This window comes from Limanda limanda, chromosome 22 (assembly GCF_963576545.1).
Source record: "Limanda limanda chromosome 22, fLimLim1.1, whole genome shotgun sequence".
Taxonomy (NCBI): Eukaryota; Metazoa; Chordata; class Actinopteri; order Pleuronectiformes; family Pleuronectidae; genus Limanda; species Limanda limanda.
The window spans coordinates 10603277-10627923 of record NC_083657.1 but is presented as its reverse complement, the minus strand read 5'-3'; the positions used below and the strand labels follow the sequence as shown (position 1 = coordinate 10627923).

The following is a 24647-nucleotide window of genomic DNA, read 5'->3' as shown; positions in this document are numbered from 1 at the left end:
ATATTTCTTCATCTTTCTTTCTTCACACTCAAACAGAAAAAGCTTAACACCAAACACTACATGCTTTACGTTAGTATTTATATGTATGTGACAAATAAAACTCCTTCCTTGTATCAATAGGCAGTAATTGTACTTATACCCATGACCATTTGTTCGTTCATTCATTCATTCATTTAGTCATTCATTCATTCTTCCACAAATGAAAACAACACTGATCAACCATAAAAACAATCATTATGAAAAATATGAAATTTGATATATAAAACTGTACATAACAGAATAAGGAATAACAGATTTAGGACACTCAGTCCTCACTGTCAACCACTGAGTCACATTTGGCTCCAGAGCAAGGGAGTGTAGAATCATCCATTAGAGTTCACTTCATGGAGGCATAAGATAAATTACTTTATTGCCGAAATGTAGGAAAAGTGGTATTTGTAATATTTCTGTTTATGGTGCAATAACAAGAGAAGGTGTACCAGGGGATTAAGGGGCCTTTTATGGCCAAGGGCAAGGGCCTAGGGAGTAAATACAGGAATCTGCGTTTTGTATATTGAAAACTGGGATTTTCCAGTTTCCTGTTCCCTACGTAAAAGCCACTGGTAAGCGCGAGGTTTCTGTTTTTTTGTGTTTTTTACTGCCCAGGACAAGAATCCTTGGATTGCAGCATCAAACGTCTCACAGACTCAGCCACAGATTCCAGTCCACTGCCCGGCAGCTGATCCAGCAGATTCCTGGATTCTGCTTTAACTCTTATGGGGGATGAGGGATAATCATTAATCCTCCGTCGATCCTTGAGGACGATGGTAAAAACCAGTGATGGTGGCGATACAGCTTTATAAGATACAAGGCCGCGGTCGGTTTCAGCAATGTTTCATAAAACTGTATAAAGGGTTAATGGCTTTTTTTTATGGATTCTTAAAGGAGAAGTAAATAACTAAATGAAATTCAAACCCTCAAAATAGAATATCCAATGTGCATGTGACAGACCTGTGAACAGGCCTTTTCTTTGTTTTTCACATAATAGCAGAGCGAAAGAAAAACATGTCTTACAGTGTCATAGATACCAGTGCAGATCACATCAGCTTTATAATCTGCATTTACTGTTGTTCTGGCCAGTCACCCACATTTATGCAATGGTTAACAAATATCAATAAAACTAGGATCTGTAGTAAATGTTATGAAATGAGACAGAAGTTTGACATTTTCAGACACATTTTCTTTAATTTCCATTTTTCAATTTTATGTGCAAAAGTCTGATTATAAATGCAATATAGCTCAAATTGAAAGCTCCTTTTTTTCCAGAATATTTTCTTTGCAAGTAACTGCAACTAACATTTAACTTCTTTATTGGTTAATGAATGAATGAATTAAGCAGTTTGCCTAAGGAGAAATATGCCCATTATAGGCCCAAAGATCAATATTTAAATAACTTGTACTGTCTTAAATTAAAAAAACATGTGCACACTCATGAGTGGCATCAAAGCCTTAATATCGGTCGGCACAGTTGAGAACAAGAACGGAAGCTCTACTGCAACAATTGAGCGGCAGCATATTTGGTCCGGATGCGACGGGTCTCGCTTTCCTGCTCGGTTATCATAAGGGGCATTGTGTATCACTCTTGCTACTGATGAGAGGTCCATGTTCAGGATTACAGAATGTTTTAGTGGTTATACTGTGGTTTATTAATGTTCTTGGCAGACTCAAGAGGAACTTGTGTAGAGTTGATTCTTTGTGGTCTCTAGAAGTGCAGATGCACTGGTCCATTTCTATTTGAACCTCAGCATGTTGGGTTCAAAATTTGTAAAATTATACATTATATACATAATATGCATATTGTTGTTGTCATTTTTCAGTCAGTTGAGATAAATCTTGAGGAGAAACTTTTTGGGTGGTTTTGTGTCTGTATAGGACTACTATAAAAAGCACTTTGCATTTTTAATTTTGGTACTTGTACTTTTACTTGTGATACTTAAGTACATTTCAACACCAGATACTTTTGATACTTAAGTACTCTTAATATGAGCGACTTTAAGACTTTTACTCAAGTCATTTTCTGACGGGTGACTTTTACTTTTACCCAAGTCACTTTCAGGTAAGATATCCGTACTTTTTCTCAAGTATGGCTTTCAAGTACTTTATACACCACTGATCAGAATACTTTGGTCTTCCTTCAACTCGGCAGCTTTCTGCAATTGGCAAAACATAATTGTATTTCGTCATCATGTACTCATTTCATCAAGTGGTGGTGAAATAATTGACCTCCTCTTGCTTGACTGAAGTAATATGCATATAACAATGTTTGCTTTTCGATTGATACACTCTGGTGTATTTTTTTCGTCGTCCGTACTGCTCAATGAAGTCATGGTGGCCGAACAAAATATTATTCACTTTTCTAGAACTTTTAGAAGTAGTTTTGAAGCCATACTCAGTCGATCTCACTTTGAAATCCAAAATTTGTTTTAATATGAGCCGTGGATAAATTCTAATTCATGACAAATTTGTGAAATCATAAAAATCTTGTACCTTAAAGTGTGTTCATCTTTTGAAAGTCTATGTAGGTGCCATTTATGTTTACTGTTGGCATGTAATATTATTTTGGTTAGATTACCTGCAGTATTATTTTGTTGGCGGTCATTAGACTCACAGGGCGTTATAGGTAGGGGCATCGATGACAAGAAATGTCAATAGTAAAGTCTAACTTTACTACATCATTAATAATTTCTCAGTTTGATTTATTTAGTACATGTGCAATATTCTTTTCACCCTTATTTCAGTATCATGTGCAAGATCCTGTGTTACTTACCATTTCCACTCTTGTGTGGTATTAGTTTCTGTCTCATGTTACTTATTACATTTTTGTTTCCATTCTAATTTACAAATAGATTCTGCATTACTCAGTATACACTTTTATTTTCACTTATTCTGGATTTTAGAGCAAACTGGCAAGAGAATTTACTCCAGTATTAATAGTGTTATCTTCCATTTAAATGTTTCTTATCACCTCAAGATGCTTCGCTGTGGCAATGTCATATAATTCCTGTTTTTTATATTTCTTTCTCCCCATGCTGCTCCGACGTGTTTCTTGACACAAATTACTGTTTATCCGTATGTGGCTTGTGGGATTTTAAACACCATCAAGCTCCTTTTTTTCCAGAATATTTTCTTTGCAAGTAACTGCAACTAACATTTAACTTCTTTATTGGTTAATGAATGAATGAATTAAGCAGTTTGCCTAAGGAGAAATATGCCCATTATAGGCCCAAAGATCAATATTTAAATAACTTGTACTGTCTTAAATTAAAAAAACATGTGCACACTCATGAGTGGCATCAAAGCCTTAATATCGGTCGGCACAGTTGAGAACAAGAACGGAAGCTCTACTGCAACAATTGAGCGGCAGCATATTTGGTCCGGATGCGACGGGTCTCGCTTTCCTGCTCGGTTATCATAAGGGGCATTGTGTATCACTCTTGCTACTGATGAGAGGTCCATGTTCAGGATTACAGAATGTTTTAGTGGTTATACTGTGGTTTATTAATGTTCTTGGCAGACTCAAGAGGAACTTGTGTAGAGTTGATTCTTTGTGGTCTCTAGAAGTGCAGATGCACTGGTCCATTTCTATTTGAACCTCAGCATGTTGGGTTCAAAATTTGTAAAATTATACATTATATACATAATATGCATATTGTTGTTGTCATTTTTCAGTCAGTTGAGATAAATCTTGAGGAGAAACTTTTTGGGTGGTTTTGTGTCTGTATAGGACTACTATAAAAAGCACTTTGCATTTTTAATTTTGGTACTTGTACTTTTACTTGTGATACTTAAGTACATTTCAACACCAGATACTTTTGATACTTAAGTACTCTTAATATGAGCGACTTTAAGACTTTTACTCAAGTCATTTTCTGACGGGTGACTTTTACTTTTACCCAAGTCACTTTCAGGTAAGATATCCGTACTTTTTCTCAAGTATGGCTTTCAAGTACTTTATACACCACTGATCAGAATACTTTGGTCTTCCTTCAACTCGGCAGCTTTCTGCAATTGGCAAAACATAATTGTATTTCGTCATCATGTACTCATTTCATCAAGTGGTGGTGAAATAATTGACCTCCTCTTGCTTGACTGAAGTAATATGCATATAACAATGTTTGCTTTTCGATTGATACACTCTGGTGTATTTTTTTCGTCGTCCGTACTGCTCAATGAAGTCATGGTGGCCGAACAAAATATTATTCACTTTTCTAGAACTTTTAGAAGTAGTTTTGAAGCCATACTCAGTCGATCTCACTTTGAAATCCAAAATTTGTTTTAATATGAGCCGTGGATAAATTCTAATTCATGACAAATTTGTGAAATCATAAAAATCTTGTACCTTAAAGTGTGTTCATCTTTTGAAAGTCTATGTAGGTGCCATTTATGTTTACTGTTGGCATGTAATATTATTTTGGTTAGATTACCTGCAGTATTATTTTGTTGGCGGTCATTAGACTCACAGGGCGTTATAGGTAGGGGCATCGATGACAAGAAATGTCAATAGTAAAGTCTAACTTTACTACATCATTAATAATTTCTCAGTTTGATTTATTTAGTACATGTGCAATATTCTTTTCACCCTTATTTCAGTATCATGTGCAAGATCCTGTGTTACTTACCATTTCCACTCTTGTGTGGTATTAGTTTCTGTCTCATGTTACTTATTACATTTTTGTTTCCATTCTAATTTACAAATAGATTCTGCATTACTCAGTATACACTTTTATTTTCACTTATTCTGGATTTTAGAGCAAACTGGCAAGAGAATTTACTCCAGTATTAATAGTGTTATCTTCCATTTAAATGTTTCTTATCACCTCAAGATGCTTCGCTGTGGCAATGTCATATAATTCCTGTTTTTTATATTTCTTTCTCCCCATGCTGCTCCGACGTGTTTCTTGACACAAATTACTGTTTATCCGTATGTGGCTTGTGGGATTTTAAACACCATCATGGTACCTTCACTTTTTAAGTAGTAATGTGTCCTCCCGTGTCGAGGCTTCGAAGCGTGTGTCGAGTAATCCAGGATGGTTTTTGTGAAGCGTGTATCGAGGCTCGTGTTGAGGACGATTGTGCATTTGCTTGCAATATATTCTAGAGTATTGGGGGGGTGGGGGGGGAGAATTCATTTACAAACTTGCGGTATCTTTTCTTTGTACCCCAGCTTCATCCGTGTCCTGTGAAAGGATCTTTTCTAAAGCAGGCGAAATTATTTCAAAAAAATGAAACCTGAAACCCAGTACTGTTGAAAAGCTGTTTTTAAATAAAAATTAATAAACCGTTATCTCTATTGTACGTGTTACATTTTGTCCCCCCACACACATAAGCAGTCACAAACCCAATAACACAAGTACATTCACATCACAACCCTCTCACTAATTTGTTTCCACATTCACCACGCCATTGTATCATAAAGACATACACCATATTAATAATAATCGTTTATGTATTGCATCACAAACATTCATTCATTTCAAAGCTTCACACACCAAATCCATGGTCATTATAATTACATTTACATTTAATGTCCACTTGATGGCGCAGTAGAGCAAATGAAGCCCCATGATGCTTCGGCCCATGAGTGAACATATTGGATGGAAAGCTTCAACGCTTCATGAAGCTTCATTTAGCCATCACTATTTTTAATTCAGTCAAGCATTAAACCCCTTGTTTGACATGATGTTAATTCAACATAAAAATAGTAATTGTTGCATTAGCTATTTTGAAGCATAAAAAAAAGAAAACAGCAGTCAATGGATTTGTTTGTCGTTTTTTTTATTGTGGCAATACAAATACACAGTTTACTTAGATTTCTGGCTCTGTGCCTGTGCCTTCAGCACCTTGACGACGATCTTCTGCTCCTCAATCAGGAAAGCACGCTTGATCCTGCAAATAAAGGCAAATATGAATAAATTATTAATAATCATTCAAGCTCTTGTCACTAACATTGATCCAGTTTCTCAGTGAGGGTCAGGAGATGAGAAATCCCTTTACCTGTCACGGACACACTTGGCGCACATGGAGCCTCCGTATGCCCTGCTGACGTGCTTCTTGGTCTTGGAGAGTCTCATCAGAACCTGAGGTCTAACAGCCCGGATCTGTGGGACAAAGAACACGGCCGCGATCAGAACTCGTTAGCAACAGTGGAAAAGTGGGATTGTCTGCACAGACACGTTTACAACAGCATCGACTCTGCTGTGGCTCTTCAACAACTCAAACTCTTGTGACACACATCTTTGTGTTCTGTGTATCTACGAAGATTTGTTTTTTTAAGTTTCCCATCTGTTAGGTGTTAGGAGCGCCATCAACTCCACTCACAGGGAAGGCAGCGAGGGATCCCCTGCTGTGTTCACACATCGACTTCTCCTGGATTTCTTGTATATAATATACTAGGTCAGGCAGGTAAAGTCTGTAGAAACTGCGGAGCGTCTCACTCAGACAGAGGATCCTTGGAGTCCAGTGCATGTCTTAAAGTAGCATCTACTGATAAACTAGTTAAATGTGTTTGTGAGAACTGATGAGTCAACTTTACATTGTTCTTACAAAACTTTAAAAAGGAAAATGAAATACAGCGCTAGGAGGCAGGATTCAGTGTTTTGTCATCCATCACAAATAATTACTGCCAAATTTAAATTAGAAATTGAGGTTTTGTATGCAAGGATTCAACTCTGGAGAACCAGCAGAAGTTGGTCAGGTAGCTGTGGCTCATGAGTAACCATCATGTCTAGGGTTGCAAAGGGGAAGAAAGTTTCTGGTAAATTTCCGGAAACTTTCCACGGGAATATTAAGCTCGGGAATTTTGAAAAAAAAAAAAAAAAAACTATGCAAATTAAACGCTGAGCAATAAAAACATCATTCAAAACACTATTTTAAAGATGTATGGAATGCAGCACACGATGCATGTTGAATTTCAACCCTCCACTGTGCATTCTTCCATCACATGCACAGATAACTCCCAGCATCCTGCACACTACAGCAGGGCTATTGAGGCCTGCTGTAGTGTGCAGGACTAGTCAGGTCAGTTTCCATGATATTACTCAGGAAAATATATTAGCATGCTGATTGAGGATTGTTCATCTAGCCTATTTCCATTAATTTATCCATCAATTGTAAAATATTTTTACAGACTATTCCAATTGATTGGCTAACTATTTATATATCTGGCATTGCAATAGTGTTTTTTACAAACTTTTTTCTCATCTTATTCTACAGAACAATGCCACGTGCACTTTCTTGTGTGGAGACATATCACCCCATCCAATGTAGAAGGAAAGGCTTTTTACATTTGCAAATACTGTGCGAAGACCTATGTTAAGAATGACACAAAGATGCAGAAGCATATAGTCAAGTGCCCAAAGTTTCCACGACACAACAAAATGTTTATATTCATGTCTGTATATGACAAGGTAAATACAGTTTGTATAAATTACCCACAACATTTCCAGTTTATTCCCAAGGAAAGTTTCCAACTTTGAATATTCCCGGAATTTTGCAACCCTAATCATGTCATATCTGACACTGATTTAGCTGAGGCAGGAGACCCACATGTATGTAAAAGGTCCCAGCCCACACACCCCCACACCTAGAACAAGGACCCTGGGCCCAACTACGATTCTTGAACTTACTCCACGCAGTCTTCCTGGGCAGATGCCACATCCTGACTTGGGGGCCTTGCCGACCTTCTTGGTGTACAGGTACACGATGCGGTTACCTGGTGTCCGGGACCTGCGGGACGAGACGGTGATGTTAGTTTACAGTCGCTGTTTCAGCTTCACGACCACACATCCACAGATTTCAACACAATGCTCACTCACAGTCTGGTTTTGTTGGAGGCGGTGTTGTAGGACAACCTACGGCGGTAAGTCAGGCGCTGCACCATGTTGAAGCTGTAAACAGACAAAACGCTCCCGGTTAGCATTGATGCTATGACGCTAGCTCGGCTAGCCATGCTACGAAGTCACCGTTACAAACCAAAACATGACACGATTTCATTACATTGTTTGTTTTTTGCAGCAGGAACCCTATTTACAGCTTGAACTACACGTTAAATACGTCCATTATTGACGTAGTTGTGCGCTGCAGCTAATCTCCATCGCTCGGAGACCGGGGACGGCATGATTAAAAAAATACCCATAAAACCTCCATCTACAAAAATCACCACATCGTAGAGGACAGGGAAGTTTCTCTAAGGGATGTACACACTTTTATTTGACACGTTTACTTCTAAAACCGGAGGATTGCGGTGGATTTTCGGACCATAATCTCTGAGAGGAAAGCAGAAGCCGCCATACCTGCTGACGCCGAAACCGGAAGAGGAAGGAGCCCAGCGTGTGTCACGTGTTAAAGTTCGCCACCGGCAAGAACCGTCGCCGCTGCTAACACTGCCCCCTGCTGGTGCTCTGGGTTCCTCCACCAACATACACGAGGTCAGTATGAAAACCTGTCGAGTGTAGAAACTTAATTAAATGCTTTTATATGTTTTTAGATATTGATATTTGATGGAGTGGAAAATTAAGATTTTTAATAGGGAGGGCGGGGGGGGCAGACTATTTTCAGTGGTGCAGCAAAAGGCAACTTATTTATGGGTCCATGTACAAGGTTGCAGTCATTGTTTTGTTTTTCTAAAAAAGTATCTCGCATAGAATATGGTTATATTTTAATAGAGGACAACCGTCTTAATTGTATTAACGCTGCCCATTAATGAGACTATTGGAGGAGTCCTCCGGTACTGAATGTTACTCTCAGGTGTGTCCAGCAGGGGGAGGAAGTTTGCCATTTATGGGACATTTTTCAGTTTTACTCTAAATGGGAGTAAATAAAGGCAGTTCTAATCTGACAGCCTCACAGGCATCAATTCAAGAGAAACTGTGATATTTAGTCAGTAAGGCCATTTTATTATCAGGACAGGTTACAGTGGGTGTCAACTATAGAATGGTTTCATTATAAGATATCAATATAACACCAACTAATAGTAATAAATCACTTAATCTGACAAACATTTCTGAATAAAATCTAACTACAGACATGCATGTGGGTTATATATTTGAGAGATTGTAGTAGGAAGTAACATTAAATTCCATACATAAACAAGTGATTTGAATTAAGATATTTTCCTAAAAATGAAAATGTGAACAATTCTGCAGGAATTGTTGCAATGATACAAAACACAGGAAATCGTATATGTTAATGGTTGGATTAGCACTAGGGAAGTTTAGGTGTAAAAAAAGTAATTTAATCAATCGAAACATAAGGAATTAGTAATTTTGTCAGGTGATCAGATTTAATTCATCCCACATTCAGCCTTAGTGTTGTGTCACAAAAATCAAACCAACAGCCTCTTTCATGTATTTTGCAACACAGGTCACGTCCTTGATGTTGCACATGCAACACGTTTGGTTAGATCATGACCTGCTTTGTAACACTCATCAGACAAATGGATGCCCCATTTAAAGCAACACTATGTGACTTTTACTGAGCAAAAGCGCCCTCTATTTTTATGTAGAGGAAAAAAATAAAGGCTGTAAGAAGACCTAGAAGTCATTCAAAACCAGCGTTCATCTCCAATATTCAGTGAGGAAACGTTTAAAATATGAAGAATTCTAAACAGAGTTTGGTGGATTTGTTCCAGCTGCAGCTCTCTCTGGTTCAGGAAGCCGGGGATCATGGGCAGTACACACAGTGGGACTTACACAGTCAGAGATCCGGTCAAAAGATTGATAGGATTTGTTATTTCTCCAAATGAAAACCACTTTAACGCTCAGACACAAAGCCGAGTAACATTAATCACCACTCATGGCTGCAGAGGGCGCTGTCTCTCAATAAAAGTTAAATAGTGTAGCTTTAAATACAAGAAAGTGTGAGGAATTATTTTAGAGACAGTGTTGTCTCAGGGGGTGAGCGGCTCTTTTTGTACGTGTCCCAGCAGAGGAAGCATAGGCGTTTCATCTATAATGCGGCTTATACAACAATGGCCGTCCTCCATGTTGTGTTGTCATGGGGTAGTGTTTCTGCCTGACAAGTCAAACTGTCCAACATGGAGAAAAACCTGTTCACACTTAATGACCGAGTCCCACCTTTTTCTACAGGCGAGGAAACGTATTTTAAAGACAACACCTGAGTCGTCCAGCAGATGGCAGGTTGCAGGACAGCACAGTGTGGGTGGCTGAAGTTCACAATCTCTGGGTTGTCATGTCAATATCTCATTATACTGCACGGAAAACATATCTTTTTTCTCCTGTACCTGTGCAAATGAAAATAAACGATCTATCTATCTATCTATCTATCTATCTATCTATCTATCTATCTATCTATCTATCTATCTATCTATCTATCTATCTATCTATCTATCTATCTATCTATCTATCTATCTATCTATCTATCTATCTATCTATCTATCTATCTATCTATCTATCTATCTATCTATCTATCTATCTATCTATCTATCTATCTATCTATCTATCTATCTATCTATCTATCTATCTATCTATCTATCTATCTATCTATCTATCTATCTATCTATCTATCTATCTATCTATCTATCTATCTATCACAGCAGAGAGAGAGGCGAGGAATGAGGCATTTATTGCTTTAAATCCCTTCTAACCCTTCTAAATTATCTTAGCTGGGGCTTTCCTCAACGCAGTTTTCAAATGACCATTACTCAGCTAAAGTGCGGGGAAAGCACCTGTGCCTTTTGAACAGTTATTTGTAAAAGAAACAGTTCATGCTGACATGTCCAGGTAATGAAAACGTTAGCGTTCCAAACCTCTCTAAAAATAAGTGAAACTTCCCCGTCATCAAAGACGGGCTGTGTCACGAAGCTCTGTTAACAGATGGTCAGCAGTGACAACACGAGGCTCTGTACTGTACAGTGTGTCTCCACATTTCATCTTTTATTATGGAAGACACTACCTGTCTGGCTTGTGCTTCACTTAGTCTGAAGTCATTATGGGCTGCATTCGGTTTTCACATGTTATTATTTTACACTGTTTTTTTTTTTTTATTGTTTCATGATCAACACTTATGATGCATGACACGTGATTTTTCAAAGCTTACTTTAAATGTGTGTTGCATATGGCGCAATGATTATTCCGATTTTTGGTTAAACCGAGATAGTACATGACACCTAATGTATATTATCAGTTTTTAAGTTTGTTATTCATAGCATTATTCTGAAAAAAGTCTCTCAAAGGCATTACGGACACAAGTCTGTCTATTAATCATCATACCTGCAATCAGCGACTCTTAATTTTTATTTAACGTTTTTCAAGTTAACTGCAGAAAGAACTGGCTTTTTTTTTTGGTCTAAATTAGTCTCACGTTGGGGATCCATCTATTGTGAATGTTATCCTGGCCAAGTAGTGTGTATGACCTCCGTGTGCCTGGGTGCACTCCCGACAATGTCTGGGCAGGTTCCTGATGAGTGGCTCCTGACGAGTGGCTCCTGACGAGTGGCTCCTAATGAGTGGCTCCTGACGAGTGGGCCCAGGAGGAACCTAGGGCCCACTGTAGCTTCCTGGAGGTCATTTTGCAGTGCTCAGGCAATTCTCTGGCAGTGCTCCTCCTGCTCCTCCTTGCACAAAAGAGCAGATACCGTTCCTGCTGCTGGGTCGAAGAAGAATCAGTCAGGAAGGATAAAGAGAGAGCAGCTGTCTTTGGCCAGCACATGTTAAACCATTGCACCTGTAGTCACCTTCACATGCATCAAAGCAGGTGAAACTGATCGTCATTGATATCCCTGTTTAGTTTCACTGACTTAGTGTTATACAGATGATTATTATACACGATTAAGTGTTCCCCTTGATTTGTGTGAGCAGTGAATGTGCTACCTGACATTTGTTTGGGGAAAATTAATTTAAGGGACACCTGGACTCAAATGTACTATTTTCAGCTATATTTAAGACCTTTTAGAAAAATGAGTACTGCACAGTTAAAACCCGAATACAGCTTGTTGACTACACGCACCTTATTTATCCTTTTATATATAATTTAAATGACCCTCAGCTCCTCATACACAGAATGTCACTTTTCCAATTGGAAACTTCATTTTTTTTTATTACCGGTGACCTCTACAGGTTGAAGCTAGTTCTACACGATCTGGTAAGGGATTGATTTGATTAAATCCAGATGTGATGTGACCTGGGATTAACCCGTCGTACATGAGAGGTCTCCGACAAAGGGTGTCAAGGAGATTTCAGCCAACTCCGGGGCACACTGAGGTACAAATAATTAGTATCGCCCGCAGACACTCAGACCACATCTCAATGGAGAGTGTAATTTCCATGTTAATCCAAGAAATTCACGATTCTTAGATAATCTTAGAGGATTTTTGTCTTTAAATTTGGAGGAAGCCCCACGTCGCCTCCCCACTCCGTCAGTCCAGACTAGTCAAAGATGAACCACATCACCTTAAGTGCACTTGGTTATGCAAGCCTCCCCAGCCCCCAAACCCCCACCCCTCCATATCTCCTTGGGCCTTCTGTGTAATCTGCTGAGATTTAAACCTGCTGCTCCTGTTTAATAAATCCACTGCGATTAAAATAGGATTACAGCTCTGCTTTCGCCTTCCTAATGACATCAGAGCATGAAACATTTTTCCACTTTTTTTTTTTTTTCCATTCATCTGTTTTTTTTTTTGGTCATTGCTCAAACTCACTCGTTCACTCGCTCCCTTCAACTTAAGGGCGGCGGCGATTTTCAACTTATTTCCCTCCCCTGCTTCCAAAAACTCATCCATGCAGCCCAGCAGGTCGGCCCATCTGTGGGACTGGCGACGGGAGGATTAACCTCATAATGCAGCACACATCCTGTATCAATGCCGTCCTTCTTCCCATCAGACTTCTCCGTGACCGAGGGCGGCCAAAGAAAATATCCTGCAGCGTCTGGTCGTTGTTAGACCGGATCTTGAAGACCTTGCTGCAAAATCAAATCTCTACTTTTTGCCCTTGTCTCATGGATGCAAAGCCGTGAAATATTGAGGAACAGCCTCCAGAGGTCATAAGGACAAACCGCACATGTTGTCCCGCCTGCTTTTAGTCATGTGAAGTCAAGGATGGAGCGAGCAGATCAATAAGACTCCTCTGTCCTGTTTGTCCTTCCATAGCATTGTCCTGTCCTGCAACAGTTAAATGCTGTATGGTTATAGAGGGCAAAGATTGATTGGATTTTTTACTTGGGATAAGCTCAGGACCCCAGCAGAGAAATCTTTTTAAGATAATGTATTCTACTTTAATACTGTAGCTTAACAGCCTTAAACCAAATGTATAATATGGACGTGAAGTGTTTGATTCTGCAGCTTCTACGGAACTTCCAGTGTTTGCTGATGATGTAAAAGGCTCACGAAGGCGATCACGTTTTGAGTGAGAAGTCTCACCTCAGACAAAACACTCTATTACCTCCTCCCTGCAAGGGTTTACGGTCTAGTTCAGCAGTGACTGTCTGTTAACATGTGAGCAGCTGATGGATAAATCTTTTTGTTGCAGTTGAGACTATGGGGATTAAACGGTTGTATGCAGTTCAAAATGTTGTATAAAGGTTCATGTTTGGTATTAGGAGACCACTGTTTAATTTGTAATTAACATGATCAATCAGAAATGCAAAGGTAGTACAGAGGTTAACCCTACATATATCCCTAAATATGGGCTCGTTCCTGCTCAATTCTCATATGGGCTCACTCAGACATTTCACCAGGGGGCAGATACCCTGACTTTTTTTATATGGCGCCATCGAGTCAGAATCTATACGTGCAATAGTTAAATTGGTTCCTGACCCAATACCTGCAAGTTTAATTACAGCATAATAAGTATTTATTGCTAATTATCACATTTTAGCATGCTGACATACTAAACAAAGATGGTGACCATGTAAAACATCATTATGTAAAAGCAAAGCAAACTGCAAACTGAGACTTTGGGATGAATGTGCTGAAATGTTTCAATTTTACAAACATGTATAAATATAGGCGGAGTAGATAGAACATATATTATGTAAATGTATTATGTGCTACGGGAAACCCAACAATTACAAAACACAAAGAACAGTAGAACCATGCAATTGCAAGTGTATTCAGTGACGACAAGTGTGAATTAGTTTGAACCTATTACCTCAGTCATTTGAAAATGCTGGCTGCACTACACTATATAAATGTGTACTTGGACCACCAGTCAAAGCGGGGTCCTACTGATCAGTGGATCATCATCATCATTAATTTCTTTGAGAGCTACTAATCCTGCTAAAATGATTACTCCCCCCCCCTGTTTTTAAGCTGAAATGGTCTCCCTATGTTATCTTTGAACAGTCTTGCTATTGTGTTAGTACTCAGGCCATTTGCCTTTCAGAGAAAATTAACTCGGCCTCATTGATTCACCATTTACACTGCGAGCATCCCATTGGTGCCTGTGCACAGTTTGTTTTGCTGACTGCATTTTCCTAAGGGGCAGGTGGTCTGTCCAAGCCTCTTTGTGGAGACCTGTGATGGTGGGGGGTTGCTAATATGAGGGTTTCAACATCTAATCCACAGCCAGTCTCTTAGAAAAGTCTCTTATCCCAGGGTCCTCCACTTTCACTGCTTCCCTCATCTAAGCGTCAGTGAAATGTCCTTGTTTAATAGAAATAAATCAACACGGTGCTTCAGTCGATTGTCCTTTCCTCTCCACCGGAAAAAAAAACTTGCTTGGTTATCATCACCCTGTCTCTCCCCCGCTGCCCCCTGCCCCATTGCTGACAAATCCATACAACTATGTGGGGCACAAAGGCTCGGATTTAGCTGTCGGGCCAGAGCGAGGGTGGGCCGGGTGGGGGGCAGGGCCAGCATGGAAATTTCTGTTGTTTTTGTCGGAGCACATATTTCAGACAAATCAAAACAATTGCCGCCAACACCCCCCCCAAACCCCCTTCCTGCCCACCACAACCCACCTGACCGGTGACAAGTCATCACTTTTCGGCTGGAAACGTTGCCAGAGGTTGGGCGGCCCTCGCGGTGGCGTGCAGCGGAGGCTTGCGTATGCACTCGGGGGGGGGGGGGGGGGCATTGTTGAAAAAGAGCTGACGGCCTGGATGGGATCTCATTTGATAGGCAAAAATATTGACAGATCTAAGTCGAAGAGCCGGTTTCACGGGCACTTTTTGTTTACCGATCAGATGCATGAGCTCATGCAGCTAATTATATCAACACAAACCAATCTGATATTGTGACAGTGTGTGTGTGAAGAAGAGTCAATATTCAAACACACTTTTTGATTCACTATTTGCAGACAGGTTTATAACACGGGGTCGACATACAGATATTTGGGCTTAATCCCAAATTAGATTTTATCTTTTCATATTGTGTCGTCCTCACTCTTTGAAGTTAAAATGGAATTAGTAAGTATTAGTATTAAGTTGAGGTACTCACAAATTACATAAATTGAATTTAAAATGAATTCATATTCGTAGACTGATTGTCTGAGTGGATCCTTCCCGGCCCAACATATCCCCTAATTCACTCGGCTTTAGTGATTAACAGCCGACTAGCTAATTGGCTAACTGGCTAGCAGAGTGTTTTTCTTTTGCCCTGGAAGTTAAAGTAGAAGCTCCGGATAAAGCATGTTGTGTTACCTTGAATAAAATTGGGAATTTCTTTTGGTGTGAACATGATTGGAAACATTTGGGATAATATCAGTGCATTAGGGAAAAAAATGTGTAGCGTCTTGTGGTTTTTAGACATTTTAAAGAAGAATTCTTACATATTATATATTTAACTTATCATTCAGCAAAATATAAACTTCCATTGCCTCTGAAAATGTTGACAGACAAGTCACAGGTCATGAATATCCCAACAGAGAGCTGTTCATGACCCCCCCTGGGCTCTGATTTAACCTTAACCCTTTATTAAAACCCCACTTCTCAAGTTATTTGTTGAATCTTAGTTTGAAAAACTCTCTCCCAACCACAAAGGACGTTCAAATACTCGTTCTGAAAAGTAAACTGAACTTTGTGTGTGAAATTGACATAATGCTCTTTAATTCTTCAAAATGACAGATGGGTGGTGGCAAAAACCCAGCTGCTCGGTCCAGTCTTATCAAACCCCGGCCATCTGATCGATGCAACCTACTTATGTGTTCATTCACCAATCAGATCCTCTTTATAATCAGCTTGACAGTCGCCACCAGCTTGTTCTTGTGGAAAAAAAAACGTGGGCCTGGTTGGTGAGGAAGCCCAGTGGCAAAAGCTCCAGTGTGAAAACCAGTGCATTATGGATGTAGCAATTGATCTCAACTAATTTGAGCAGAATTAATAGTCGTCTGGACGTTTGGGTGCGAGCGCATTCCACTCGGGGGCACTTTTGTTTGGTGATAGGGAAATATGATTGACTTTAGTCTATGAAGGTTAAGTCTTCATGGGTTATTATGACATTAGATAAATGAGAATTCCCTTGTCGGAAAGAGTTAAGATGAGGAGACCCTCGCAAAACCACAACAACAGCAGTTTTCCTCCTATTTCTAGTGTGAAGGCTAAAATAAGCTTATATAGCCTTATATACATACTATTTGACAGTGTAAACAATCTTCTTATCTAATAAATTGGAAAGCATGTTCCCCAACATATCAAAAATACTACTTTAAGCCACTATGTGCTGTGATGAAAGCTTTCACATCCACTGTGATGCATGATGTATTTATAGGATCTCATCAACTATTAATAGACATTCAGACGGCACATTTTCTTATGGCTACCAAGAACTACCAAATCAGCTAATTTTGCACGCTCAACAAAACGTCTGACTATTGACAATCTAAGATAATTCGAAAATAATGCTCTGCTCCCTGTTAGGTAACAAGAGGGGCGGCTACTGTGGAGAGCAGAGCAGAGCAGAGAGGGGGCAATCAATGAGGTCAGTGAATCATGATTTATCATACAGCACCAGGCCATTTGTGTCACACATACTTTGTCACACTGTGTAGAGATTGGATGTCTGCGTCTCCCCAGCAGGGTTTGACCCGCCGACTAATGCTAAGTTGTTGGGAGGGGGGGTATTTGACTTTAGTGGAGATGATGCAGCCCAGGGATCTATAGGGATGACGATTATGTCAGATGTAGCCTGGGTATTGATGACACATTCAAAAGGAAGCAAACTAACACATAAAGAATGCACAACTCTTTCCATTGGTACTAAATAACGCTCAAATATTGTGGAATTTGTTTAGTTGCTTTCTTGTTATGATATAGAGAAGAGGATTGACACCACTATACTGCCTCAAAGCTGTTAGCTTATATAGCTTAGCTTTGAGTTAGTGAGTTGTATCTGATCTCTATAGCTCTGTGATTTTCAAATGGCCTTTAAATTGTCCACAGACTTGAGTAAAACATATATCCAGGTCCAGGAAGTCAAAGTGGTTTGAAAAATGTAAAAGGCCTTTAATTAAATGGGCTTGAATCATTATAATACACCAACGTCATCAGGGTAAACTGACAAAGAAATGTCAGTTACTACAGGTGTGCAGGGTGAAAATATAAAATATTGTACTTGGCCTCTAGGTTTTTTTTTACGATAAATACAATATAGTAAATAGAATTGACAAGGTCCTTCCACATTTTAGCTTTTTTCTTGGCCTCTAGGGGCATGACACAACAAAATGGAGAAAGTCCCCCCACTGGCTGTCAAGAACACCATTGTTGTTAACCCTTTGATACACAGCAAGGGTCAAAAGTGACATGTATTCATTTCCTATGTTATTTCATGCATGGCAGTATATCTTTACTATGACTTGGATATAAATATATTCTATCATTGAATATTCAAGGTATTCACTAAAAATCTTGTTTTACAGTACAAATCATTGTTTAGTTATCCTTTCTTACTTATCAACCAACATCAATTTTGTATTTCTACACCAATTTTACACACGTACGTCAAAAATGACCCATCCAGTATTTATTCACTGAGGAACACCTTCCACACATTCCACAAAGCTGCTTTAGCACATCTGATGCATGTTTGTCTTATTTTACAATCCATTAGTGCGAAAGAGAAGTCAAATACTTAGCTGTGGATGTATTCTTTTCTGGCTAGCTAACCATAGCTATAGATCAACAAATAAAACTCGAAATAGAACAGCATATACTAAATAGACTGAATGATGTGTATTTGAAAATATTCTTTTACTTTTGATTTCCTTTATCTAGAGGGTTTACTGGTCATGATCATTCCAGATTTTCAGGGGAAAGGGTCATAAAGATTCTGTGTCTAAAATATCTTATGCTAATAACCTAGACAAAACCACTTGGAGTGCCTGGACCTTGATTCTTCATACGTACGTTTTTTTCAAATTTGATTCCCTTCGAAGAGCACCAGGGGGTTTAGGAACACCAGAAGCCACCAATCTTTGCTTTAACATTGTTTTATTGTTTGCTTTTCAAGTTTTCATTTCAACTTGTAAAGCACCTTGTGTTTAGAAAGGTGCCATACAAAGTGAGCTATTCTATTCTTCTCCCTATTATTTATATTATCATATAGTTCACAATAGTTAACAATATGATATAACAGTTGTATTCAACTAAACTTTAATATATAAACTTTAATATATAGAATCTTACAAAGTGTGTGTGCGTTTGTTTGCGTGTGCGTGTGCGTGTGCGTGTATTGGGGGAGCACTACGTTGCAGGGTGAGCTTTGAGAAATGGATCCACCTCCGTGCAATGCATAACCTTGAAATGACCCGAGCTCTTCTCACATGCAGCAGCTGCTGAGCTGTGGCACGTCCACCTGCTCCGTCACCAGAGGAATAATCCCAATAATAACAATAATAATAATAATAATAAATAAATAGTTCCTTTGCTGTGTAACCACGGCAACTCCTCCCTCAATCCGCACCGTCACCACAGCCCCCGCCGCGTGAACGGAGCACGGAAGGGATGCGCCGTCTGCAGCTCACCTGGCTTCAGACATATTCTGCTACACGGTGATTTATCTTATTTGTGGTAATGTTCTCTCCTCCGACCCGGGAGGGATGCTGCTGCTGATGCTGCTGATGCTGCTGCTGTGAGGAGGAGGAGGCACAGAGGTGAGCGCAGTTTCCTCCTCTTCCAAAGCTCCTCCTCTGTCGTCGGAGAGCGGTCACAGCTTTTTTTTTTGTGTGTGGATTTTGCTCAATGAGAGCAAGAGGGCACCGGAGAGGAGAGGAGAGAGGATTTCCGAATCTCAACGCGCCGCTGCCGTGCCCGGAGCATCCTGCTTTTTCCTCGCCTCTGTCAAAGGTAAGGCAATGACCGCGTCCAGCATCATGGTCATGCGCCTCGCCAGGGGTGGGGGGGACTGATGCTGGGCTGCTGTGGTCGGGGATGATGATGATGATGATGGTGCTGATGGTGCTGATGGTGGTGAGCTGTTTGTTGTGTGCTGGTGCCGCTGCGTAAGGGCGCAGGCACCAGTGAAGGGCAGACTGGGAGGGTGGACGGAGTTGTGAGTGGAGCCGGAGGGGTGGTGCAGGACGGGACTCTATATTTTTCTATCTGATGCTTTCACCTGAGTGGCATCGTCACAGCGTCCTCCGTTTGCCACTGACTGCAGCCAAGTGCTGTCCGTGCACCGTCGGCCTTCACATTCCGTCCCAGTTTCACCAGGTACAGGCAGGAGATTGCACATTTTGAAATATCCGTCTAAAGGGACAGAATATTTCTATCGGTTAAACCTTCATCATCATTATCTCTGACCAGGCAGCAAGTTTCTCTGCTATGTTGGTGTCTGGCGTGGTTTCAGTTTACTTGCACTGTAGAAAAAAAACCAAATCTGAAAGTATGGAGCTACTGTGAGTCTTTGTAATGACTGCAAATCTCACTTAGATCCTCTTTATTTATCCTCAGATTTACGACGTTGATTGATTTTTCATTTTATGTGATATAGAGATTAACTTCAGCGTGCTGGGAGAATGATCCTTATTTGATTACTAGCAATAGCACGCATTAAATATGAATTTTAATCTGAGTATTCCACATGTAACTGGTCATTTTTTACTTTAATATTTGGATTAATCTACAACGATCTCTTTGGGCTGTGGTCAGGAGTAGATTATCCCTGATTTATATACTGTCATCTCTTCAACAGGGACGCTGACGAGGATAATAATTGATTTGGCTTTTGTTTGTTAAATTTAAACTTTTTATGTATTTAAAGGAATATTGGAAATATAACTTTCCAGTGTAATAGTGCAATATTTCAACCAGTATTATAATTACTTTTCTACTCTGTTGACTTCATTACCTAACTTAATAATATTTTCTTCTTCATTCTTTTGACATTTGCCAGCAGAGGCTAATATGAAGACATCATTTGGCAAACCAGACCCTGGAAAGCACCTGCAATCTTTTCAACTCGTTCGAAACTGAAGACAACACCATGCTTTGTCTCCAGTAAAACCTTCCCCCGCACCCTCTTCCTACCTAGCCACCGAGAGTGAGGACACTACGAGCTGCATAGCCATGGGTTCAGATAAAGGCTGCATGGATACACAAGAGCGACGACCCATATTGGGTGCTGCCTGCAAGCGGCGGGGTCACCGGTGTCTGCGGAAGAAGCTGAGGCCCGTACGAATCTTGGGGTTAATGGTCAGCCTTGTGGCCTTAAGTGCTGTCTCCTTCAGTGCCTTAGCCTGGAGCTCAGGTGATCTCAGTGAGCCGGCGCTCCCCCAGGAGCATCTCCACCAGTCGGCCCCCCACAGAACTCTGCTGTTCAGCCAACACCAGATGGACCCCAATGTGTCAGAAGACACGCCAATAGCCATGAAATCGACAGAAAATAGCAACCACAGCCAGGGGGATTACCCACCAGACGCTTTCACCCTTGAGCAGCGGCGCCAAGGGGCGGTGGCCTTCCACATGTTTGGCATGATCTACATGTTCATTGCCTTAGCCATAGTGTGCGACGAGTTTTTCGTCCCGGCGCTCACAGTCATCACCGAGAAGCTGACCATTTCGGATGACGTGGCGGGCGCCACCTTCATGGCGGCGGGTGGCTCAGCCCCAGAACTCTTCACCTCCATCATCGGCGTCTTCATCTCACACAGCAACGTGGGCATCGGGACCATCGTGGGCTCGGCCGTCTTCAATATTCTCTTTGTCATCGGGATGTGCGCCATCTTCTCCAAGGAGATCCTCAACTTGACATGGTGGCCGCTGTTCCGCGACGTCTCCTTCTACATCCTGGATCTGATCTTGCTCATCATCTTCTTCCTGGATAACATCATCTCCATGTGGGAAAGTATAACGCTGCTCTCGGGCTACGCCGCCTACGTGATCTTCATGAAGTTCAACAGCAGTATGGAGGGCTTCATCAAAGGTTGCATGAACAAGAATCAAGTGGTAGAAGTAGCGGTGCAGCCCAAGGTGAGTTGGCTTCTTGATCCGTATTATAATCTTTTAATGTTTATTTCTCCCACCACCTTCCACCACCATCTCCTCTTACATATAATCATGTATAAATTGTCAGACTATGTGGAAGTTCCAGTAGGTGGGCAGGAGCAATTAATTATTTTGGTTATAGAAAATGACCTCAAATGTCTCTTAAGTTGTTGTTTTGTCAGACTTGCTTTGATACATGTTCCAGTTGAGCCAAAAGTGAGAATGAACCTAAGTTGTTAGCGGAGACATGTTTTTCAACTCCACACTTTTTTGTCTCTCAGCAACCAAATTAAAATTTCAAAAGGAAATCCTCGCAGATCTCCTACTCCTGACCATTTACTGTATGTGATATATGTTCCTCACATTAGCATGAGGAAAATAAGAGAAATTCCAACTTGCTTTCAACAGCTAAACAGACCATTGTGCGTTAACATGGCTGGAGCAGCGCTGGCATACAGTATTCCACTGTGGGATTAATAAAACAGTCAAATGTGTAATTCTGGGTTAAGCCCTACAAATTGTGTCCCAGTCTGACAAACAAATCCCTTGGGAAATCTCAGGAGCTATCCCCCCCCCCCCCCCCAGTTAAAGATTTCTCACATAAACACTGTATTGAAATTGTTGTGTAAACATGTAAACCACATGAAGCTTGATGAGGTGATCCACACATAGTAAACAGGTTCAGGTTGGCTGCGATCGTCTCGTTTGGCCCGTGCTCTCCTCCGTGTTTATTCTCTTCAGGCTATTTACAGACAGTCAGTGCAGTAATTTACTTAAAAAGAAACAATCTAACAGTCAAACAGCAGAAAGCGTTGCATTATTTCACATAACATTCCCCACCTCAATGACACTTGAGGGCAAAAGACGCTGCAGTGCAATTTGATACCGGTGTAGAGATTATCCGGACGGATTTAGATTTCTTTGTGACATGAGATGGAAATGAAATTTAGAGAAAGTTATATTGTAAAGCCTTCATTAAACCAGGATTTGTTCTCGGTACATAAAGGATATCGAAACGCCAGGTTGCACAACGTGGAGAGAAACTCTGGAAGAAACCAACGCTGCCATTTGCTCCTCAGCGTGTTCACGAAAAAATGCTAAAAATAATAACGCGCTCTCTTCTTTCTAAAGAGCAGTTGTTTTTCTCTCTGTCCTATTTGTGCTGCATTACTTTGATTCAGAGACGAGCGAGATGTGAGGTTCACGGGCTGAGTGCCAGAGAGAGACTGAGGTGACCTTGAGGTGCAATGGATTCTGGGTACTTTGGCCAAGAGAGAGGTGTGCGTTTCTGTGTGTGTGTGTGTGTGTGTGTGTGTGGAAAGACAAACTTTGACAGTTGAATCGATCAGATCCTGCCATCATGTCTCATCTCCCACATTGCTTGAAGCACATTTAGATTCTCCTCTCTCATGCATTGTGGGTAACAATCCCTTGGCCGCACCCCTGAGCGGCCTGCTTTGAAAACGCATACAACATCAAATTATTTCACCAGGTACTGACTACTTCCTGTTAACCTCCTTTTTGAGTGTCAGGGTCTACAGGGTTAATGGAACCAGAAAGGCACAAATATTATTAGAATAGGATCATCTAAACACCCTTTCTTAATCAAGCTCTGATGCTTTGGGGACGCGTGTATATTTCAAGACGCAAGAGTGTTATTTTGAGATTTAATTGGCAATTTCGCAGGCATGTGCGTGTTTCATACATGAACAGTGTAAAGTAAAACGAGAGAGGGCAAGGACAAGGATAAGCGAGAGATTTACCTACAAAATCTCGGCACTGCTTTTTCTCTGTGTTTTCAGGTGGCAGTCACAACTATTATTTATAGAGAACGTTTCGAAACACGGGTTGCCTGTAAAACCACGAGTTCCACGAGTTCCACAGCAGAGGCCTGGTCGCCCTCAGTGGCGAGTCGAGCTTTTTGCAGCCGTGAGTAGGGCCCCCCCGCCGGAGTATCTAAAGCAGCGATCAGCTTCATAGGGAGTGAGCAGATCAGATATTGGCAGGAGTCACCATTCGGGGCTTTAAATACAAGCAGTCAAGTCTTAAAATCTGAATCCAAAACTAACAGGTAGCCAGTGAAGCAAGGATTGTCGTGATGTGCTCGCGACAGTGCTTTCGGAGCGACAGTACTCCCTCCATGTTTTGACGAGCCGAGAGCAGCTTTTCTACAAGTTGATAATTTGAGCGTCTCTCTCCGTTGATGCTGTGCCCTTGAAATGAACACTTGATTAAAATGGGCTTCCCTGAGATTACCTTGTGCATTATGATATTGGGATGTCCCTGTTGTGTGTCACATTGCACAGGCAGTGAGCAGCAGAGGAGAGGGGGTGCCTTGTCGTCCGTGTGATGTTCTGCATTTAGAAGTCACCGGTCAAGTCTGCGGCCGCTGTCTGTTGTGTTGTTGCGTAACCGCTACTGCTGTGTTCTCGTTCTCTGAAAGGTTTCTTTGGTGCAACAAGTGTAAAACTAAATGTTTTAATTTCTTAAATGTATTTATTTGTTTTTTGACGCCTAACATTATGAATTCAATGCAAAGACAACTGTCAAATCCCTCTTCTACACAGAGGATGCTGGCTTCCTCAAAGTCATTGTTAAATCAGCAGGTCAACGGTCAAACTCATCAATCAAAAAGAAATCTGCCATAATCTCTCAATCCACTTAACACAACCGTGAGTGCTACATAATCCTGTGCATTTACGACTGACTTGGAATTACGGCAAAATTGCATAGTAGAGTTTTTTTTATTTTCCCAACAAGGTTCAAGGTGTGATTAAATGCTTCGAATCTTGGCTGTAGCAAAACACCTGCTGATTTGAAATCCTCGTGAAATTTACTGTCACTGAAACTATTAATGATGATGATAATGACAAATTGGGGAAAATAGACTGAAATAAACTGAGCTTGAACTACTTAAACGTAATACCATACTATAATTAAATAAAATATTAGGTTTACTGCTTAATGCACTGCCAACTAATTTTACCTTAATTCGTTTTTTGTTTTTTTTTGGCAACACTAACAAGCTTAAAACATAAAATTGACAATTTAAACTGAGTTTAATGAGTGCAAGTGTGTAATTCACTCTCCCTTTTGCTCAAGTTTGGTCTCCTCCAACCCTTCAGGAATTATCTCTTAGCTGCTGAATGTGTTTACTAGCGACCCGTTAACCATGTTAATCTAACATGGTGCACCGAGGGGAAACAAACGAAAGGCACACTCTTCTCCTGGTAATG

At 40.5% G+C, this 24647-nt stretch overlaps 2 protein-coding genes across 3 annotated transcripts in view; one reads left to right on the top strand and one right to left on the bottom strand.

Moving 5' to 3' along the window:
* Window positions 1-5797: 5797 nt before the first annotated feature.
* Window positions 5798-8385, bottom strand: rpl34 (ribosomal protein L34). Of its 2 annotated transcripts, none has more exons than XM_061065996.1 (5): window positions 8331-8385; window positions 7854-7925; window positions 7665-7764; window positions 6034-6137; window positions 5798-5925 (listed from the first exon to the last, which is right to left on the bottom strand). In XM_061065996.1, exons 2-5 carry the CDS (start codon window positions 7916-7918, stop codon window positions 5841-5843), a joined length of 354 nt encoding a protein of 117 aa, XP_060921979.1. In that variant the 5' UTR covers window positions 7919-7925; window positions 8331-8385; the 3' UTR covers window positions 5798-5840. The 2 variants fall into 2 exon arrangements, with proteins under 2 accessions (XP_060921979.1, XP_060921978.1); XM_061065995.1 differs by lacking the exon at window positions 8331-8385 and adding an exon at window positions 8242-8293.
* Window positions 8386-20469: 12084 nt separating this feature from the next.
* LOC132996080 (sodium/potassium/calcium exchanger 2-like) overlaps window positions 20470-24647 on the top strand; it is a 35839-nt gene continuing 31661 nt past the window's right edge. Inside the window, exon 1 of the mRNA XM_061066397.1 lies at window positions 20470-21395. Within this exon, the coding sequence (XP_060922380.1) occupies window positions 20494-21395 (902 nt within the window). The 5' untranslated portion in view covers window positions 20470-20493. The remainder of the gene's footprint in view (window positions 21396-24647) is intronic.